Consider the following 19,626-nt stretch of genomic DNA (forward strand, 5'->3'; position numbering starts at 1 on the left):
AATTTTCTGTGCTGTGTGAAGAAGCTTTAAGCATTCTTTTAGCTTTACAAATTTTGATCCAGGTGGAAGCTGGTGGTCTGGTCCATTTTTGGGGTTTCAATTATTTTTCCTTCAGATAGATGTAACCATAGTGATTATCTAAGATGAGCAGGGTATAGTGAGTGAAGAACTGCATTAGGAGAGGGCTGTTTAAAATTCAGGTGCCACATTTTAAAGAATTACTGCATTTTCACTTTGATCTATTTTTAATCCAATAGAGTTGTGGAAGCTCTCAAAACTGCCAGCAATACAGCAACGTGCTCAATACAAATATTCATGCTAACATCTGTGGAAATAACTGCTACAACCCAAGTTAAAATCATTAGCTTCATCTTTTTTGTGTTTTCAGACTGGCTGGTACAGAGAAATCTGAATGGTGTTAAATTTTTAATGTTTTTTTTATGTTCCTCCCACAGCCTTGATGCACCACAGCAACCATGTGGATAGCAGCAGGTGTTACCAGTGTGTCAAGTTTCTTGTTACTTTGGCTCAAAAGTGAGTAATAGGAACCTCAGCCCTACCTTAGGCCCCTCTGTGACTATTCAGGTTGCTGCTCTTTTTGCTTTTGGTCACCTTTTATTATCTTTTATTAGTGTGATATAAGTGGTGCTCAAAGCTCTTAACAGCACTTGTGTCAGGATAAAGTGAAATATTTACAGATTAGTGCCTGAGGTGGATTTCTCACACAACAACCAAGAAGTGCTGTTTATAAAGGCAAAAATCAGCTACATTCTGTAGAGCTGGAGCCTGGCATTAAGACCAAAATAAATGAAAGGAAACAGTCCCAGAATTTTTAAATAGTGTTTCCTAAATTCTTTTATTTAGAGCTTGGGATATGTCCTAATAAAGCCCAGTTCTGAAATATGTGAATCTGTGTTGTAGAATACTTCATGTCAACTTTACTAAGCATTATTGCTCTTGTTAATTCAGGTAGCAATAGGGTTGTGACAGTTTTAACACAGAGTTCTGCAGTGGAAATGGGGCAAACAGGGGGCAGCAGCACAATGAGAGAGAGGTCTTTGGATTTCTTTCAAGTTTGCCAGGATGCCTTGTTTGTGACTAATGGATTTCATTTCAATTTCCAAGGTGCCCTACTGCAAAAGATTATTTCAAGGAGAATTCCCACCACTGGAGCTGGGCTGTGCAGTGGCTACAGAAGAAGGTAGTTTGGCTGTAGAATTATGGAGAAACTGTCACTTTGTTCACAATGAGAATTATGAAATCACCACCCCCTTTATGGCTCTTTTGAGGTTACTCTAAAGACAAAACACAAGCTGCACAAGCTGCTTTATTTTTTACCAGGACAATTTGGATTCAACTAAGTCTTGATTCATGCAAGAACTTCAGTAGGTCCCCACGTTTCAGGCATTGATGTGTGTACAGTGAAAAAAGCAAAGTATGCATGGTCATATTGATCCCTGCCATGTGGGAAGCTTTCAGTGACACTGTATCTGAGGTGGAAAGGTTTCACCTTTTGAAAAATCCATTTTCCTTTGTGTTGATTCAAGAGAATGTGTAAATGAGTGGATTCCTTACAGAATCACTACAGCTTTGCACAAAACATAGCAGGTGACAGGGCTTTTTTCCTCCCACACCTGTAGTGGATGCTGGATAAGTGGATGGTTATCTGTGCCCCAGATCCCCAGGTCATTGCCAAAGGATTCAGGAAGCTTATTTCAGGCTTGTTAGTTCACCTACTGTCACAAGTGGATGTAAGGCACCTGTATTGCAATTTTATGGCTGTCTTGGGTTTTTTTGTGCAGATGTCTGAACATTATTGGGCTCCACAGAGCAACGTGTCCAACGAAACCTCAACTGCAAAAACCTTCCAGCGCACTATTTCAGCACAGGTACGTGTCAGGCTGGGGAGAGAATGTTAAACTTGGTTTATTTCCTGCTTTGTTTTTCACTTAGCATCTTTGGTTTTGGCAACTTTAGCAGATTTTAGTGCACTGAAGACGGTTCTTCCTTTAGAAGCTCAGCACCCATTCCTGAAAAAAAAAAAACCACCCTTTATATGATATTAGTCAATACCTCCCAATTACCTGTGGTGACTCAGCTCCCTCACCACAGCAGCTGTATTGTTTGAAAATGGAATTATGAATTATGAAATGAAGGTTTCACTGTGGCCCCTGACACACTCTTGGACTTTTTCCACCTCAGGACACACTGGCCTATGCCACAGCCTTGCTGAATGAGAAAGATCAGTCTGGAAGCAGTAATGGGTCAGAAAGCAGTCCAGCCAACGAGAATGGAGACAGACATCTGCAGCAGGTAACAATAAAATGAGGACTTATTTAGGACCTCTTGTTGGGTTGTTCTGTGGGGCAGCTTGTTCCCAGGGCTTGAGTCAGAACCATCACTGAATGTAGACACAACCACTGAACTCCTCACAAAAGTAACGTGCCCTGTCTTTCTCTCCCCACCCCTCGTGTGTATTGAAAGGGCTCAGAGTCTCCTATGATGCTTGGTGAGCCTAAAAGTGACCTTGATGATGTTGACCCCTAGAAGATACCTGTACAAGAACAGATTGACTCCAACATTTGATGCCTGGTACCTACAGAAACTGGAGTCCTGTTGCTTGTGCCATTAGAAGAGTTCTGGAAGTGAAGTGGCTTTATAGGATCAGAGGCAATGCTGGAGGAGGTGGTTTCCCTGAAAGCTAAAAGCATTTTTTTTTTTAGCCACGAAGGCTTCAGATCAATAAATGCTCTAGAAAACTGCATCTTCACCTGCAGTAGCTTATGACAGTCTGGACACCTTTTGTCAAGAAGATTTTCTCAAATACACAAACGCTAGTGGTTGAATTTTTATGTGAACATTAAATGAGTGAATGTAAAACTATTGCTTTTCTGTGATGCTGCAAAAAAAAAAAAATTTCTTTTGGTTTTTATACAGGAATAAAAAAAAAAAACAAACAGACTGCCCTTATGTATGGAGGGCAAGTTTTTAATCTTTCTGATAATATTGAATAGGAATATTCAAATTTCTGTAAAGATTTGTGATGACTTACATTTCATTGTAAAATATTAGTTAAAGAATGGGTTTACATAAGGACTTCTGTATTTAATATGTCTCCCTGCTAAGTTGTAAAGCTCTTTGAGGAAGATCAGCAAGATTTCTCTGTAAGGAGAGTGTTTTCTTACAGAATGGTTTGGTCAAGGAGCTCTGGAATGGGTCGTCTTTTCCAGTACCCTTCCAAAAACCACAGACAATTGGGAAGGGAAGTACAAGAAAAGCTTTGTTCTGTAGGCATGCAAGTGTTTACTATTAAAAGATGCTGGTGAAATTAAAAAAAAAAAAAAGTTAATGAGTAGTTTAAAAGAAAAAAGCACTTTAAGATGGAATTCTGTTGCAGTTTTACTCATTAAATTTTTTTAACCTTTGGAGACATATTGAATAAAATGTCGTCTCAATCTTGTGATCTGCAATCACTTGCTTATGCTTTGAAATTACTGAGAAAGTTGGTATTGGTTGTATATGATGAATAATTCCTTGAGTGAATTGAGGACACTGTTGTGCAGATTTTATAGCAGTTTTAACACAGGGAAAGAATGATTTGGCTTTGTCTTTTCACTTGACTAGGCAACGTTTAAAATATCACAGCTCTTTTGATTTGCTCGTAATCAACTGGAAGCCAGTTGGGGTGATTTGAGCATCATTTTGTTTCCCATGTCAAGTGCAGTTCAGTGATTTCTGGCTCTGGATTCAGGCTTCTTTTTGTGCCAACTAACTCTTCATCTTTTGTACATGTTGCGTTTGCCACATTTTCTGCACTGCTTTTTTGCCTTTATTTATGGATTCTGCCTTACTTTAAAAAGAAAAAAATTATATAAACAAACATGCACAGAAATGGGGGGCATCTTAAGGAGTGCCTGGGTACCTCCAGAATAGAGAAATTAGCCAAGTGAAAGGCACAACCAGCCAAAAAGTGCCTTTTTTTTTTTTTCTTTTTCTTTTTTGTTCCTCCTTTTCACATCCTGTTGCCGAAACAAAAAGCAGCAGACAGCTTTTCACTCTTGTGCACTAATATTGAAATTACCCAGTCACTTCACTGTTGGGAAGTCACCATCAGGTCTGATTTCAGCTGTACAGCTTTATAACTTATTGTGGGCTCAGAGAGTTGGTTGTCAGAAACTGTGTGTGCAAAGAAGCAAGTAGTGAATCTCTCACTTCCTTTTCCAAACAATGTCTTCATAGACACATGGCAGAGTTTAGCATTTTATAAATGTTTCTGATAACGTGCTGGGACGTTTTAAATGTGACGTTTTAAATTAATTTTGAATAAATCATTTCTTATGGATTGGAGACCCCTTCTTCCTCCCCCCCCATCCTTTTATTATTGGGTCAGAAATCATCACGAGAAGTGAGTACACAGCGGTGATGGTGATGGAAGGAGCTGGTAGTGTTCCTATGGCTTGGCACCACTTGTCACTTCAGGTTCCTGTTATTTCCTATGGAAACAACGTCCTCTACTGCAGGCCCAGAGAAGCTTTGATGAGAGAATTGCATCAGCATGGCTCATCACCACTGTATACTTGAAACCAATACAAACTTTTTCATGGTTCTGCTCAACGCTTGTACAAAGTCGATGGTTATGATTTCCAATAAGATGATCCATGGTCAATTATTTTTGTTTCCAGCTGCTGTCATTTGAACCTGCTGAAGATTATTTTTTGGAAGACAAAAGAGTTCAACAAAACTAGTTTTTGTGTAAATTGTGATGCATTTCTATGTTGTAATTTTTACTGCCGATCTTTTTGGATGAAAATGTTTTTATACAGCTTACAAAATGTTCAGTGAGAAGCAGCCACAGCCTGCCTGTGAGCATTTGGGGAGATACTGTCTGATTAATACATAGATATTTGGCACTGGAAAAAATGGGCAGTCTTGATGAACAGTCTTGGGATTCCTGGTCAATGGAATAAAGTTATTCCTTTCACAGAAAACTGGTGTAATCTGTAGACTGTGTGTACACTGCTACGCTGTTGTCTTCTTGTTGATTTTATCTTCAAACTTGGTAGGTCAGCCCTGCAAATTAAAAGCTCTGTGAGGGTGCTTTGGCTCCTCTCCAGAGGGAATCAAAGCAGCTGAACAGCCCTCAGAGCTCTGCCCTGATGCTGTGGCAGCTTCTGGTGCACTCCCAGGTGCATCTCTGCAGTTTCATCTTCTGTCCTGCTTAGCAGAATGATTTAACCCCAGCTGTGCTGGTGGTCACAGATTACCTGGGTTTGAGTGTCAGATAGGAGGATTTTCAGGCAGTCTGGGCAGGAACCAACACTATTTCTGTTGCTGGGACATGCAGAGAGCAGGACACCTCACAGTGCCACGGTGTTGGTGTCCCCCTGCTCACCCTTCTGCTGCCTTCAGAGCAGGTCTGGGAGCTCCAGCCAGGGCTGCTGGCTGGCTCTGCCTCCCTGCCAGGTGCTTTTGTCCTCGAAGGACAAAGAGTTTTAGGTTTCAAGCCTGGCCCAGGCTGTGCTCTCCACTGGCAGTGCCTGGGAGGGTGGAGCAGGTATTGCAAACCATGTGCTGAGAACTCCCCTCACACACCTGGGGTCAGGGCTGCTTTCTGCTCAGCCAGAGAGGTTTCCTGCCCACCCACCCACCCAAAAGACACTAAACAAGGGCTAATATTTTAATTGTTCCTTTCCACCAGGCTTATGCATGCTTCAGCTGAGCTGGGAGGGCTGTATCTGGCTTACAGTACATGGAACACGTTCCCACCTTCTGCTGGGACCAGTTAAGTGAGCAAGCAACAGGATTTATCTTGCAGGGAATTCCTGATGTGTGTTTGAAGGGGTTATGGCCTCATCAGGCTGCTGAAAAATTACCAGCTGTGTCACAGCTGTTTGTTAGCTCTTAGGCTAACATCCCTTTTGCTTTTCCCCCTCTCTGTGCAGATTGCAGCTGGTAAAATTATGGGCTGTAGTTACATACGTGTCACCTAATTACATGTTTAGGTTGAAGTTGGGCTTTTGCCAGCTTCAGGTGATAAGTTAGAAAGGGTTTAAATGTTTCAAAGTGGGACTTCCTACTGGGTCTCTGTCTTGCCAGTTCCAGCTGGAGTGACAGATGGGTGAGGAGTGTTTTGATGGGGAAAAAAACCCAACCCAGAACAGCTGAAGTCTGTCAGGCCAACCTGGTGCTTCACCTGTCCTCAGGTAACACCACACAAATCACATATTGTGGTACCAAGAGGCTGCTGGTCACCTAAAAATGGTGAGCTCCTGCTTTGGTGGTTTCTGGTCCTTTCTCTGCAGCTGTGAGCACCTGGGCTTTGTCTTTTTTTGGGTGTTTCAAGGCTTACTGAGTGAAGTCCAGCTCTACAACAGTAGCAACAACAAGCACAAGGCCACATGATGGTTTGTTGCCATAACTGGAAACTCTGAGCCTACACCCCTGTTTTAAAAACAAATTTCTGTTCTTGCATGGGACAACAAAGCTCAGCCCCTGGTCCCTGCAGGAGTCCCAGAGCTCTGTGTTGGGGGAAGGTCAGGGTGCACCTTGTAGCCAAGGTGATGCTGGCTTGTTTGGGGGAGTTCCCTCTTCCAGGCTGCTTCCCCATGGGGGTGAACATGAAGCCAGGTGAAGGATCAAATCTACAGAGCACTGGTCTAGGGATTTTATTTACAAAAGACATTTATAAAACGTTTATTTATAAAATTTCAAATAAATACTGAAGGTACAAATAAAATAAAAAAAAATAAAATACAAAAACCAAGGTACAATGAAAGCTTTGTCTTCTTTGTTTTGATATGTTTCGGGCTGGTTTTTTTTTTTTTTAAAAAAAAGGAATTACAGCTATTTCTACATGTCTTGGGAAGCCCAGAAAGGGAAATTGTTAAAGCAGTAGCTAATGCCAGCAGATCATTAACTTTGACTTCACAACAAAAAAACCACTTACAAAGCAGTAGCTGACTCTGTAGCAATGCAGATTAAAATCTAATTAAACAAGCAGACTGTTTAAACTAGAGCCCTTATGCTTGACTAAAAATTAAAGAAGTCTCCTAGGTACATGAGTAGGCAATTATAAAGCTCTCCAAAAAGGGCTAAATTAAGATTTTTTCTAAGTGCTAAGCAGCAGAAGCTGACATCAAATGAGCAACTAACCGGGGAAAAAAAGGAGCAATCCTCACCACAATGTAATCTTTTTGAAAGGTGGTGCTTATGCCTTAAATACTGTTTGACAACATGAACAAACAGACTTGATAGACCCAGTGCATGGTGTGCAAAGGATGTCAGGGTGACTCCTGTGATGGGGTAGGAGCTTCCTGCAGAGCTCTGGGTGCAAGAGGGTGACAACCTTGTCCCCCCCCATGCCAGCAGCCCAGTATCATCAGCAGCCACATGTGGGACCGTGGACCATTCCAGGAGCAGCAGCCCAGCCCCGGGAAGGTCCCACCCCAGTGATGTGGCCATCCAGCAAGTCACCCATCCCTGACACCAGGCCAGCTTTGTCCCCACCTCAGGTGTTCCCTACTGCCGGCTGCGGCAGCAGATGGCGATGGCAGTGGTGGCACGGGTGCCCTCCAGGCTGGCAGCCACGCAGGTGTCACCCACGCCGTAGGCTCCCAGGGTGCCAGGGCTCTGGGAAGAGGTGCTGCAGCTTGTCAGTGTCCACCCATCATCACACGACACCATCACCTAACGGGCAGAGAAGAGGTCACCCTCCCCAGCTCGGCAAACGGGCAAGGGGGGTACCCGTCCCCAAAGGGTCCCCAGGGCTCAGGGTGATGTGGTCAGAGTCAAACTGATGGATCCCAGACATGGGAAAGGGGGGGAGAAGGGGGTCTCATCGCAGGTGGGCAACTGGGGACACCAGTGAGGGCTATGGTCACAACGAGATGCCAAAGCCAAACCCAGAAGTGACCAGAGGTCCACCTGAGCAGGGTGATGTGGTCGGTGTCACACTGATGGATCCCAAACATGGGGATGTGGGGGGCTTCCCATTGCAGGTGGGGACACCAGTGAGGGCTGTGGTCACAACGAGATGCCAAAGCCAACCCTAGAGGTGACCAGAGGTCCACCTGAGCAGAGGTGGGGACACCAGTCAAGGCTATGGTCACAACAAGATGCCAAAGCCAACCCCAGAGGTCAACCTGAGCAGAGGTGGGGACACCAGTGGGGGTTATGGTCACAACGAGATGCCAAAGCCAACCCCAGAGGTGACCAGAGCAGAGGTGGGGACACCCCCATGGCAGGGGAGTGGGCACTGTCCTTACCTTCTCTGCAGAGCTGGGGGACACGTGCTCCTTCACCCAGCACTCCAGGCTGGCCGCAGGGCAGCACGAGGCTTGTGCCACCACCTCTGTCCTGCCAGCACAGTGGCTGGGCTCACTCCCTGGCCCTGGGATGGGTCTGCCACCATCACCCAGCACCGTGGTAGGGGAGTGGAAACTGCACCCTGCCAAGGGGAGAGGGTCCGTGGGCACGGGGGAGCCACGGCAGCATCCCAGCACACAGGCTCAGGGATGTCTCGTGAACCCTGAGCCTTCCCTGACTCCATGCACACACGGATGATGTGGTGGCAACGCTCCTGTCCCTCTCCCCTATCCCAGCACCCACCCTTTTACCCTCAGGTCTCAGAGGTTTTCTGCAAGGCAGCACCCTCGGGCAGCAGGGTGTTGGCTGCAGGCTCTGTCACCCGCCGTGTCGGGGGGTTATCGGGGGGTTACCCGTCAGCACGTGGTCCCTCGGGGAGCAGACTGTGCCCTGGGACACCGGGGAGCTGGTGCTGATCCAACACTTGGCCCTGGGCCACACGCAGCACCGGGCGATGGCACGGACACCCCGGCCCTGGAAAGCGTTGCGGGCCACGCACAGCTTCTGCCCATCCTTCTCCTGCAGCCAGGGCAGCACGGGGTCACCGGGGGCTCTCAGGGGGTGGGGACACCCCTCTGAGGTCTGGTGGGTACCCCAAGGGCTGTACTGCTGTCCCCCCACACTCTCTGCTCACCTCCATCTGCTCCCCCAGCCTCCTGTGGCTGCGGGAGAGGCTGGAGCAGCCCAGCATCTCCTCGGTGTCCAGGCAGAGAGCCACGGCCACGGAGCCATGGGAGAGGGGGGAGAGGGCTGACCACACGGTGCGGCAGGACAGCTGCTGCTCTGTGACCAGGGAGATGGCTTCAGAGGGCTGGTGGCACCCACAGGGGCACCCACAGCCCACAGCATGGAGCAGGATGGCAGCGAGGGCTGGCAGGTCTCCCCCCAACCCTCTGCTGGGGCCCGGCCATCCCCAGCACAGCTGAGGGGAGACATGACCTGATGATCCATCCCCCATGCTTTGACCCAAGCATTTCTTTCCTGGGGGAGGGTGCAGCTCTGCAGGGCACCCAGCAGGCAGCTGAGGTCCTTACCTGTGCCCAGCTGGGAGGGCAGCCTGGCCACGCTGTTGGGAGTCTGGAGCCGCTGCTCCTCGGGGAACCACGCCATGTCCATGGTGTTCTTGGTGGCAAAGTGCAGGAGGTGCTGAAGGAGCTCAGCAGAGCTCAGCTGGGGCTGGGCACTGAGCAGCATGGCAGCCATGCCTGCAGACATCCAAAGGCCACGCTGGGAACCAGGGGACAGGCAGCCACCTACACCTAAATCCCTTGAGCAGCACAGCTCCAGAAGGATCCCCACGGAGGGGATGCGGGAGCTCAACATGCCAAAAGCACGGCACTGCTTCACCATGACACACAAAAAAACCATCCCCAGCACACCTGTGGGGACACACGCCCACCACCACCATTCAAGGGCAAGCCACGAGTCCTGTTGGCCACCACCCCAGAGCCCAGCTTGCCTGCCACGTGCGCGGCCGCCTGCGATGTCCCACTCTGTGCCATGAAGCACGTGCTGCAGTCACTGGAGGCACCAATGATGTCGTCCCCGGGGGCAAAGAGGTCCACACAGCGGCCAAAGTTGGTGCCCAGGGTGCCAATGGAGGCTGGCTGGTCCTCACGGTTGGTGGCACCCACTGTGATGACCTTCCAGGTGTGTGGGGGGGGTGGTGACAGAGCGGGAAGGTGGCTGCTCAGATGGAGTGGATGCCACCAGGGAGGTGGCAGCAGGTCCACACACACCCCCAGTCCCCGGATAGCCCCCCCCTAGCCTGTACCTCTGGCTCGGATGCTGGTGAGTACAGGCAGGCATCATCCTTGTAGTTACCAGCAGCAGCAACCATCACCACCCCCATCTGTGCCACCTGGTGACAGCCAGCGTTCAGCACACGGCTGTGGGCACCAGCCAGGGGCAGCAGAACCACCCGTGGGGTGTGGGGCTGAGCCTCCAGCACCCCCTTGATAAACTCCAGGCCTGAGGGAAGGATAAAACGAGAGACAGGACACACTGTGGCAGGACGGGGACAAAGCAGGGGGCTCCTCTCCAGGGTGTGGGGTGACTCACCCATGAGGGTGCCACTGATGGTGCCCTTCCCCTGGCAGTTCAGCACACGCAGGCTGTGGATTCTGGTGCCTCTGGCCACGCCGGCGTCCTGCCCACCCAGCACCCCGGCTGTGTGGGTCCCGTGGCTGTCACACTTGCTGGCCTGGCACAGACACTGCAGTTTTACATCCCAGCCCATTGCATCAAAGGAGGTTTGCAGCACTCCATCCCACCCCTCCGACTAAATCCCACTGCGGAATAAATCTTAAAAAAAATATTTTAGGGTGAGGGGAGATTAAAAAAAAATCATCTGGGGGGGGGGCAGAAAAGATGGGGCACGCAGCCAGTCTGACCCAAGTCTGTGCTAGCACTGGGGTCCCCTCCTGCCAGCAACTTTGCCATGAGCTGAGTGACTCTCCTGTCCTGGGAAGCCCCACAAGCCCAGTCAGAGGGATACTTGTGCCAAGCACCCCAGGGCTCACCTGCTTGTGGACATGGGTGTTTTCTTCATCAGGGACACTCTCAAAGCTGGTCACATGCACTCTGCCCTGGATCTCCCGGTGGGTGCTCTGCACACTGGTGTCCAGCAGGTAAATCTCCACCAGGTCACCTTTATCTACCAGGGACACAGCCAGGGGGAAAGGCACCCTCACCACGGTCAGCCCAGGACACCTGGGATGCTCCTGAAATGCAGCTTCAGCCCCGCAGTACCATGGGGCATCCCTATCCCCATCCCCTCCAAATCAGGAGAGGGGACAGGGTCAGTGACCTATCCCCAAAGCCTCCTGTCCCCCCGGAGGGCTCCGGCACTTACTGGGAGGGCTGTAAGCACCCGAGCTGGGCTGCGGGGGCACAATCCTGCCCAGGTTCCAAGGGATGCTCTGGGCAAAGACATAGGCATCCTCCTCGACGTACTCCACACGTGGCAGCTTCAATGCCTGCAGGGATGAGGCACAGCGCCGGGCGTGGTGGTGGCAGCGCTCCTGTCCCTCCCCCCCAAACCTCCAAGACTGGGGTTGTCACCCCCTACGGCGACCTGCCACTTAGGGACCCCCGTACCGTGCCCAGGACGTCTCTGCTCATCTCCATCAGGAAGGCGGGCAGGAGGTGGAAGAGGTGCAGGAGCTGGGTCGGGTGTCCCCGCCGAGCCGCCCTCTCCTCCAGCCTCCCCGCAGCCCTTCGCACCTCGGCCTCCCCGCTGCCCGCCCGCAGCACCACCAGGAACCGCCCGGGCAGCCGCCACGACGCCTGCGGGAGTGAGGACACACGCACAAACCTTTGGCTTGGGGATACACACGCAGACACACACACACGCGTGTACATCACGCGTCCCCCCACCACCCCACGCTCCTCACCTTGGCGGCGCGATGGAAGGAGGCGGCGGGACCCGACGGGACAGCCACGGGGAGAGCTGCCCCCTCCTCGGCCGCCCCCAGGACCAGCACCAGCGCCAGCACCCACGGGGCCATCCCCGCCCCGGCCCCCACGGGGTGATCCCCGCCGAGCCCCCCACCCCTCGAAGCGCCGGGCAGCCCTCGGGGAAGCCGGGGGAGCAGAACCTTTTGACCGCTCGCTGAGGAACCGGAGCGCACCCGCGGAGCTGAGGGAGCAGCGTGAACCCGCGCGGAACGCTGCGCACCCTCGGAGCGCACCCGCGGCTCTGCCCGGCGTGGCGGGGGGGCTCACCAGGGGCCCACTCGGGTGGGTTAACCATGAACGAGTGGCGGGGGTCGGCAGGGAGGGGAGGAAGGAGGGAAGGAAGGAGGGGAAGGGGGCTGCAGAGCTGCCCACAGCAGCCCCTGCTCGGCCCCAAGCTGCAAATTCCCCCCAGACCCCTTGTGCACCCCTGGGAGCTCTGACAGGCAAAGCGCAGACGCTCAAGGACTATTTTCAGAAAAGGGTGAACGCTTTTATCTGCCTCTTGCTGGCTGACTTCAGGGATAAATTTCCGTGAAAGCCTCTGATCCTGTTTAGGCTTTTTTTTTTTTTTTTTTTTTACAGAGTCGACACACATCGTAAATATTATTTTTCCAGGATACGGCTGCTGCTTTCCCGTGGCTCTTGATGCTGCTTTCCATCCCTCCCGAAGCGCCGGGCTCCCGTGCTGCCCCAAAATCCCGGGTGACCTTCAGCAAACCCTTTCCCTGCTCCCTGCTTTTGAGGCAAAGAAGGATTTAATTTTTTTTAATGGCTATAAGCTCCTCAGAGGTTATATGTTTTATATGGATGCATATGTATTATAATGATGTATTTGGTTTTTGTGGATGCACATGTTTTATAATTACGTGTATGGTTTACCTAGATATATTTGTTTTATATGGATGTGTGTGTTTTATAATTATGTGTACCACTTATATGGACTTACTTGTTTTATATGGATGTGTGTGCTTTATAATTATATGTACCATTTATATGGATTAATTATTTTTATAGGATGTGTATGTTTTACAACGATGTGTACAGTTCATATGGATGTGAATGGTTTGTATGGATGTGTATATGTTAATTCCAATAAGACTTCGAGTGGGTGCCTTCACCCTGGTTTGGGGAGCTGCGGGACACGCTGGACCTCACTTGTCCCCCACTCTGCCAGGGAGAGCTGACATCGCCAGGGCCTGATGTCCAGCAGGTTCCTCATGGGCACAAGTGTCACTCCTAATTGTCACCTCAGCTTAATCAGGAGCCACTAAATGCAGCTACAACACGGAGCTGATGCTTCGGGACACCTCGACACCAGGGAACCCAGTTCCAATGGGGACAGACTCCCTCTCCCTGCAGAGTCACTCCCTTCTTTTTTTTGCACAGGGGACAAGCTGTGAGCTCAGAGAGGAGGGGATGGTGAAGACCCTGGGGGGCAGCCCCACAGCAACCCCTGGGAGGTCTGGGCATCAATACCCAGGTCCCTGGGTAGGCAGTGTGAGAGATGCAGTGCTCCAGAGCTCTCTGGAAGGAGTGAGTTGTCTAGAAATATTTTTTCCATTAAAAAAAAAAAATATATATATATATATATATATATATATAAATATATACACACACACATATATATATATAAATCAAAATAGCCAAAAACTCGAACCTTGTCAAAAAGCCACCCTGGCACACAGTCTAGCAGCAAATCCTGCTGCTGCTGAGAGCAGAGGTCCCCTCCGGCTGTGTCTGTGACTTTTCCCCACTGCTCCCCCCGCTCTCAGTTTTGAGGGAAGGAAGGAAAGTGTAAAAAAAAGGCAGCAGAGAAAACCCCAACAACGGGAAAAGGGCAACCAAGCCCCTTCCTGCCGCGGGGCAGCCGTTTTGCTTTGGAGTGACCCTGACAGAGGGCGGCTGGGGAGCAGCCCCTGCATCCCTAACATTTAAAAATTACGTTATTAAAATACGAGCTCGTTTTCCGAGGTATCGAAGGTTTATGAGTGACAACGGAACACCGGTTGTGCACCAGCCGGGAATCGAACCCGGGTCGCAAGAATGGGAATCTTGCATGATACCACTACACCACTGGTGCGATGCGACGTCATTTTCCCCCGCGTGTCAAGCCCACACGCTGCCAGGACCTTTCCCTCCCGCCTTTTCCCCGCGTCTTTCTTTAGGAAGGGGTCCTGGGGGGGGGGGTTGTGGTAAAAAATTCGGGGGCAGCGTCCGGGGGCTGCCCCGGGAGCTGAGGTGGCGGTCGGAAAGTGCCCGGGTTTGGCTGTTCCCTCTTAATTTCATGCAGGAATGTCCCAATTCTTCAATGTTTAACCTCAGCCAGAACGGGGGAGGAGGAACCCGCGGGCCTTGGGCCCCTGAGGTGCCTGACTGAGGGATGAGAGACCCAAACCCAGCTTCACCAAGGGCTCCTGGGTTGGAGGGCAGACTCCAGCCTCCCCTCCTCCCTGTCCAAGCCCTCTCTTCTGCCCCTGCAAAATGCTTTTGAAAATTTAAAGTTTCTTTGGGTAAAAGTGGAAAAAAATTCTCCACCTCAAGGGTTGGAAGCACTGCCCAGGGAAATGGTGGAGCCACCATCCCAGGAGGTGTCTGGAGGACGTGGTGCTGAGGTTTTAGTGGTGGGCTTGGCAGCACTGAGCTCACAGCTGCCATGATGACCTTCAAGGTCCTTCCCGACCGAAACAAGGATCCCGTGAGTGGTCAGGATGGGCAGAAGCTTTTGGATCTCCTACAGGCAGAACGTGCCCCACCCAGCACCCTCCAGAACCCGGCGAGATGTAGCCTGTTCCAAACAGCATCCCCGAGGCCACCAGGGTCCAACTCTGCTTCAGAAGGAGAGGGAGGAATCAGAACAAGGTAAGCAGCCTGGCAGCACTTCCTCCTGGATGGCTGCTCACAGTTCTGCTGGAAATATTTAGCAAACACAGAGTTCCCCACCCTGCTGACACCCCAGCGGCCATAAACACTGCCTGTCCTTGTCCCCTTGCTGCTGCCATCACATGAAGGTGAGTGAGCAAGGGGTGTGGTGACACCCAGAAGAGTTTCATGGGAGCATGAATCATAGAATCATAGAATTTTTAGGGTTGAAGGCCGCAGGCAGAGCCATTTCTTGCACCATGGCATCAGGGGAGCACGGGGAGCATCACCTCCAGGGCTGCCATGCCCTGTCACAGATGGGTGCCAGAGAACAGCTTCCCCCACACTTTTGAGCTTATCAGCCCCCATAAATTTGCTGAAGAGCCATTCTGGCAGCAGATAGGTGCTCTTGAGCCTCCTGGGGCCATGCCAGATCCATACATCCAGGCCAGCTTGCTGGCCTGCCACGTCCTGCCACATCCAGGCAAGGGATTCTCAACATCCCCAAACTGATGCTTTGACCCAAACACAGCTGCCCCAGGAGGCTCAGCCACCCAGATCCTCCCAGCCCTGAAAAGGTGAAGGGCAAGCAGAGGTCACAGTCACGTCTGTGTGCTGTGACCAGGCTGTGGAAAGCCTCTGCTTTGCCCCTGTCATGGTGACAGACCAGGTTTGGCCTCATCAATGTGACATGAAATAAGTGCTTGTTATTCAGAGGGAGTTTGTGGGCAGTGGGCACCGGAGAGCAGAGCCACCCCCAGTGCCACAGCTGCTGACCCTGACACAGCAGAGAGAGGAAATGTTGCCCAAAGCCATTGCTGCTCCTCAAGGAGGAGCTGGGGGCAGCAGGGTCTCCCTCACCCAATCTGGAGATGTGAAAGCTCCATGCTGCCAGAGTCTCAGGATCCAGTTTTAATTCCAGGTCTACTTTGACAAGTGGGGAAAAGGCTCTGCCTGGTAAAGCCTTCCCGGGGTGAGTACATCTTCACCTACCTTGATCCCCTTTTGAGCAGCAAAACTCATCTTTTCCCTTCCTAGGGACATTGCTTGTCCTGGATCCTGCTCATTTGGGTTTATCTGGGATCACCCAAAGGGCTCTGGCAAGAGGGATCCTTGCAGAAATTTGGGGGTCAGGAGGTGGTGTTTCTCCCCTGGGCTTTTGCAGGCTCCTGGGTGGGCAGGAGGGGCAGAGCATGGCATGGGGACACGGCATGGGGAGAGGCCTGGGGGGTCATGGTGCTTTCAGGGGGGTGGCAACCCCAGCCTCTCTACTCCAGGCTGCAATCAGTGTCTGTGTCCCCACCACGAGCTAGGTCCATTCCAAGTGTTCTTTCTCTCCAGAAATTCAGTTTTCAGGCTCAAAAAGGCAGTCACTCTCCTCGAGCAGAGCATCCGGCCCCTCTTGGAGCCCATAATAGAGCTCATCCTCCTCCCTGGTGCCTTTGCAAGGAGAACCAGGGTGCTCTCCCCCCTTCAGGGAGCCTGTCGGGGTGCAGCCAGAGAGGGTGGCAGTTGCTGGGGGACATCGTGCCTGTGTCACGGGGCTGCCAGGCACTGACCCCTCCAGTGATGGTGTGTCCATGTCCTCCAGGAGGGATGCCAGTGGTGCGTCCCCAGGGGCCAGGCTGGGGGGGCTGCAGGAACAAAGAGGGCTGAGGGGTGTTGGGCAAGGGAGGGTTTACCCTAAACACAGCTGGAGATGGGGTTTTCCCCTGGAACTGGTGGCTGCTGGACTTGGTGCTGGGCTTGGAGTTGCTCTGCCAGCATCTCAGCATCACTGGGACACCCCAGGACACCCTTATGGGGTGTCCCCTTATGGGGACAACTTGCTGGCCAGGGGCCTTCCCCTGCCCATGGGGGGAAGCAGCAGCTGTCCTCACATGCTGTGCCTGCCTTTCTCTCCTGGAGAAAGCAAAGGACTCTGTCCCAGCTGGAGCTGCATTTTGGCAGAGGGAATGGCCAAGTCCTGTGCCCCAAGGCTGCACGGTGACCCCCATCACCTGCAAAGTGCTTGGGGGAATCTCTTGGGCCATATGTGGCATCTGGTTTGGGAGATATATACAAACTGAGCATCTCATTCCTATCAAAGTCTGACCAGGAACTTGGAGTTTATTCTGATGGGGGACATTGGTTTTATTTCTAGGATGAAATCAAAGCAAAATGCAAAACACAACCAAAGGCAACCCCTATTCCTTCCTGATTTGACCCTAGTAAATAATTTTGTACTGAGACACTGTCCCAGCTCCCTCCCTCCCCCCATCCTGGGGGTCTGACTCCCTCAGGATTCACCCCACACCCCACTGGTAGCACCCCAACCCCATGGGCATCACATACCAGCTGCCTGCTGCCTTGTCCAGCCGAGGTGCTGTCTCTGGGGGGGGATCTCCAGCATCCCCCAGCTCCCTGTGGACCTCTGCTCTTGCCTGCATGGCTGAGTGGGAGCAGCTGCGGGGTCTGGGCTGGGCTGTGGGTGGGTGAGGGACTGAGCCCACCTCTTGCTTCTGGACCTGCTCGTAGGAGGGCAGGCTTTTCTCATAGGTGCTGGTGGCCTCGTGGTTGGGGCAGGGTGCAACCAAGCTGCAGACAAAGGAGAAAGAGGGCACTGAGCAGGATCTGGACCCCCACAGAGCCAGGGGATGCTGGAGGACACACACACAGAACCTCAAGGCCACTGAGGCCACACTGCTGCCCACAGCAGCCAGTCCTTGCAGGGAAATGTCCACAGCTGGATAATCTGCATCCCCCAGCATCATTCAGGTCCCATCCCCAGGAGGGCTCAGCCATCCCCAGCCCCTGCTTTTCATTTTTTGCTGCAAGAAATGGAATTGTTCCCAGTCCCCACATGCTCAGCCCCTGCCCTGGTCCCCAGGGGCATGCAGATATAACCCTGTGTGCAGATGACAGCACCCACCAAAAGGAAAAGGGCAGCTCAGGGCACTGGGGTTGGGTGCTGGGACCTACCACGTGTTCCCCTCTGGCAGCACGATGGGTTTGTGGTCCAGGAACTGCTTGGCTTCCAGATCCACAGGGATGAACGTTATCTGGGGCAAAAAGACAGGCAGAGCCCAATGGGCTGCACTGGGCACAGTGGAGACCCTTGGCCCTCTTAGTAATGAAAAGTCTGGAGTGAGCCTTCAGCTGGATTTTGGGTTTTTTTTTTCCCAGCACATTTGGATGCATTGCTTGGAATTTTAGGTTTTTTTTTGGGGGGGGGAAATTAATAAGGAATTGGGTGAACCCAGCATGGCCCTGCTCTCAGAGCCTTGTCCCCAGTGGGGTTCATGAATGTCCCCAAGCCCAGGGGGATCCCAGGGCTCATGGAAGAGGTTGGTGGTCAGGGATAACATTGAGAATACCCCTTCCTTGAGCCCTGAGCGTGGTGACAGACACATCCCCCCCCTCACCAGGGCTCAGCTTGGCTTTGAGAGGTCAGGTTCACCCCCGTCCCAGGGACTCGGCCAGTCCTAGGGGTCCCAACTAGTCCCAGGCTGATGGACCATCCTGCACTATCAAGCTCAGTGCCACAACTTCAGTCTCCTTGGGGAAAAAAAACCCTTCCTTGTCAGCTCCCTTTCCTGGGGCAGGGACAAGTGGGTGCCCCACAGTGCCCTCTGCCAAGGAGCCTGAGAGGGGAGGGCTGTGCTGGGGGTCCTGGGGCCCTCTGTACCTCCATGGCCATGACAACCTCTTCCTCTGAAGCCCTGGGAGCCCCCTGAGCCCCCACGGGTGCAGGGAAGAGGCTGGTTTGGGGAGGAATTGGATGAACAGGAGATGATTTCCTTGGGTTTATTCCCTGCTGCCAGAGTGACAGCAAAACCTGGGGCTCAGGAAGGTGCAGGAGTGCAGGGGGATGAGGGATCAGTGGGGGGGATGTAGCAGGGTGTGGAGCCCCCCAAACCAACCTGTCCCCCTCTGGATCACCCCAGGATCTGCTGCTACCCCAGCCCACAGATGGGGAAACTGAGGCACAGCTCAAAGCTACACATCCACAGCTTCCAAACCGCCCCCCCCCCTCAAAAAAAAAAAAAAAACAAAAAAACCACCTTGTGGAACCCCCAACCCTCCCGAGGCACACGGGGTTGGGATGGACCCTACCTTGGGGTAGCACTGACACATGCTCCAGATGATGCCCACAACTACGAGCAGGATGCCCAGGGCACAGAAGGTGATGTAGATGTGGGGTTTTTCCACGCTCATGATGAACATTCCCGTCATCACCAGGAAGAAACCCAACATGATGAACCCATAACGAAAAGTCTTCTCCTCGGCCATGGGAGCCGGGGTGGGGATGGGGGGGTGGGAGAGGCACAGGGCAGGAGAAATACCGGGAAGCTCCTTCAGCGGCTGAGCACAGCTCCAGGGTAGGGTGAGGAGTGGTTTCCTTTTCCCGAGGCTGCCGGGGCTGAGGATCAGCTGCACGTTGAGCCGGGTCCTGCCCAGGGCTGAGCCAACCAGTTCCTAACTGGGTTTGTAATGAATGCAAACACTGACCCCGCCGTTCACACTCCAGTGAAGCCGTCCCGGTCCGTGTCCGGGTAACCTTCCCTGCGGGCTGGACCAGGGGACAAGACAGGGAGGGAGAGATGTGGACCTGGGACTTGGTGCCGACGGGATTTTCCCTGCCCCAGGGGTTGGACTTAGCAGTAAATGGGAGCTGGCAGAGTCCCAGAACAAGGGAGAATGCCAGGGAAAAGAGTGTGTCCAAGAACTGGTGGGTTGGGGGTACCCCCTGCCTTGCAACCAGGCTGCAAAGGGGGGGCTAAAGCCAGGGAAGGATGGAGCAGGATCTGTCCACCCAGGAGAGTGAGGACAAAGTGTCTGAATGCCCTGAGTTGGATTTAAGTGGAGCAGGGGTGTTAAAAGCTGTCCCCCCTCCCACCACCCAGCCAAACAGTAGGAATGGCTTTAAGGAGCCAGTGGTTCATTCTCCTGCCTCGTGGGAAA

General features: G+C 52.1%; 3 protein-coding genes and 1 non-coding gene across 6 annotated transcripts in view; 1 reads left to right on the top strand and 3 right to left on the bottom strand.

Annotated features, from left to right (window-relative positions):
* The window catches only part of USP24 (ubiquitin specific peptidase 24), a 60,699-nt gene extending 55,971 nt beyond the window's left edge, over positions 1–4,728 (top strand). For 2 of the 3 annotated variants that reach the window (XM_071750058.1, XM_071750061.1), the window contains 5 exons: positions 456–534; positions 1,126–1,201; positions 1,803–1,889; positions 2,203–2,313; positions 2,485–4,728. In XM_071750058.1, the coding sequence (XP_071606159.1) occupies positions 456–534; positions 1,126–1,201; positions 1,803–1,889; positions 2,203–2,313; positions 2,485–2,547 (416 nt within the window). In that variant the 3' untranslated portion in view covers positions 2,548–4,728. The remainder of the gene's footprint in view (positions 1–455; positions 535–1,125; positions 1,202–1,802; positions 1,890–2,202; positions 2,314–2,484) is intronic. The other variant, XM_071750059.1, reaches the window with a different exon arrangement.
* Positions 4,729–6,601: 1,873 nt separating this feature from the next.
* PCSK9 (proprotein convertase subtilisin/kexin type 9) lies at positions 6,602–12,003 on the bottom strand. The gene is made up of 12 exons (XM_071749790.1): positions 11,760–12,003; positions 11,464–11,652; positions 11,219–11,342; positions 10,887–11,020; positions 10,426–10,567; positions 10,139–10,335; positions 9,824–10,007; positions 9,399–9,569; positions 8,999–9,147; positions 8,718–8,883; positions 8,265–8,446; positions 6,602–7,686 (listed from the first exon to the last, which is right to left on the bottom strand). The coding sequence occupies exons 1-12, from the start codon at positions 11,871–11,873 to the stop codon at positions 7,519–7,521; spliced, it is 1,920 nt and encodes a 639-aa protein (XP_071605891.1). The 5' UTR covers positions 11,874–12,003; the 3' UTR covers positions 6,602–7,518.
* Positions 12,004–13,832: 1,829 nt separating this feature from the next.
* On the bottom strand, positions 13,833–13,903 carry TRNAG-CCC (transfer RNA glycine (anticodon CCC)). Its single transcript has one exon. It is a non-coding gene; the product is annotated as a tRNA-Gly (tRNA).
* Positions 13,904–15,933: 2,030 nt separating this feature from the next.
* BSND (barttin CLCNK type accessory subunit beta) lies at positions 15,934–19,236 on the bottom strand. Its single transcript, XM_071750062.1, has 4 exons — positions 18,778–19,236; positions 17,644–17,723; positions 17,017–17,259; positions 15,934–16,316 (listed from the first exon to the last, which is right to left on the bottom strand). Exons 1-4 carry the CDS (start codon positions 18,952–18,954, stop codon positions 16,028–16,030), a joined length of 789 nt encoding a protein of 262 aa, XP_071606163.1. The 5' UTR covers positions 18,955–19,236; the 3' UTR covers positions 15,934–16,027.
* Positions 19,237–19,626: the final 390 nt, after the last annotated feature.

This window comes from Heliangelus exortis, chromosome 8 (assembly GCF_036169615.1).
Source record: "Heliangelus exortis chromosome 8, bHelExo1.hap1, whole genome shotgun sequence".
Classification (NCBI taxonomy): Eukaryota; Metazoa; Chordata; class Aves; order Apodiformes; family Trochilidae; genus Heliangelus; species Heliangelus exortis.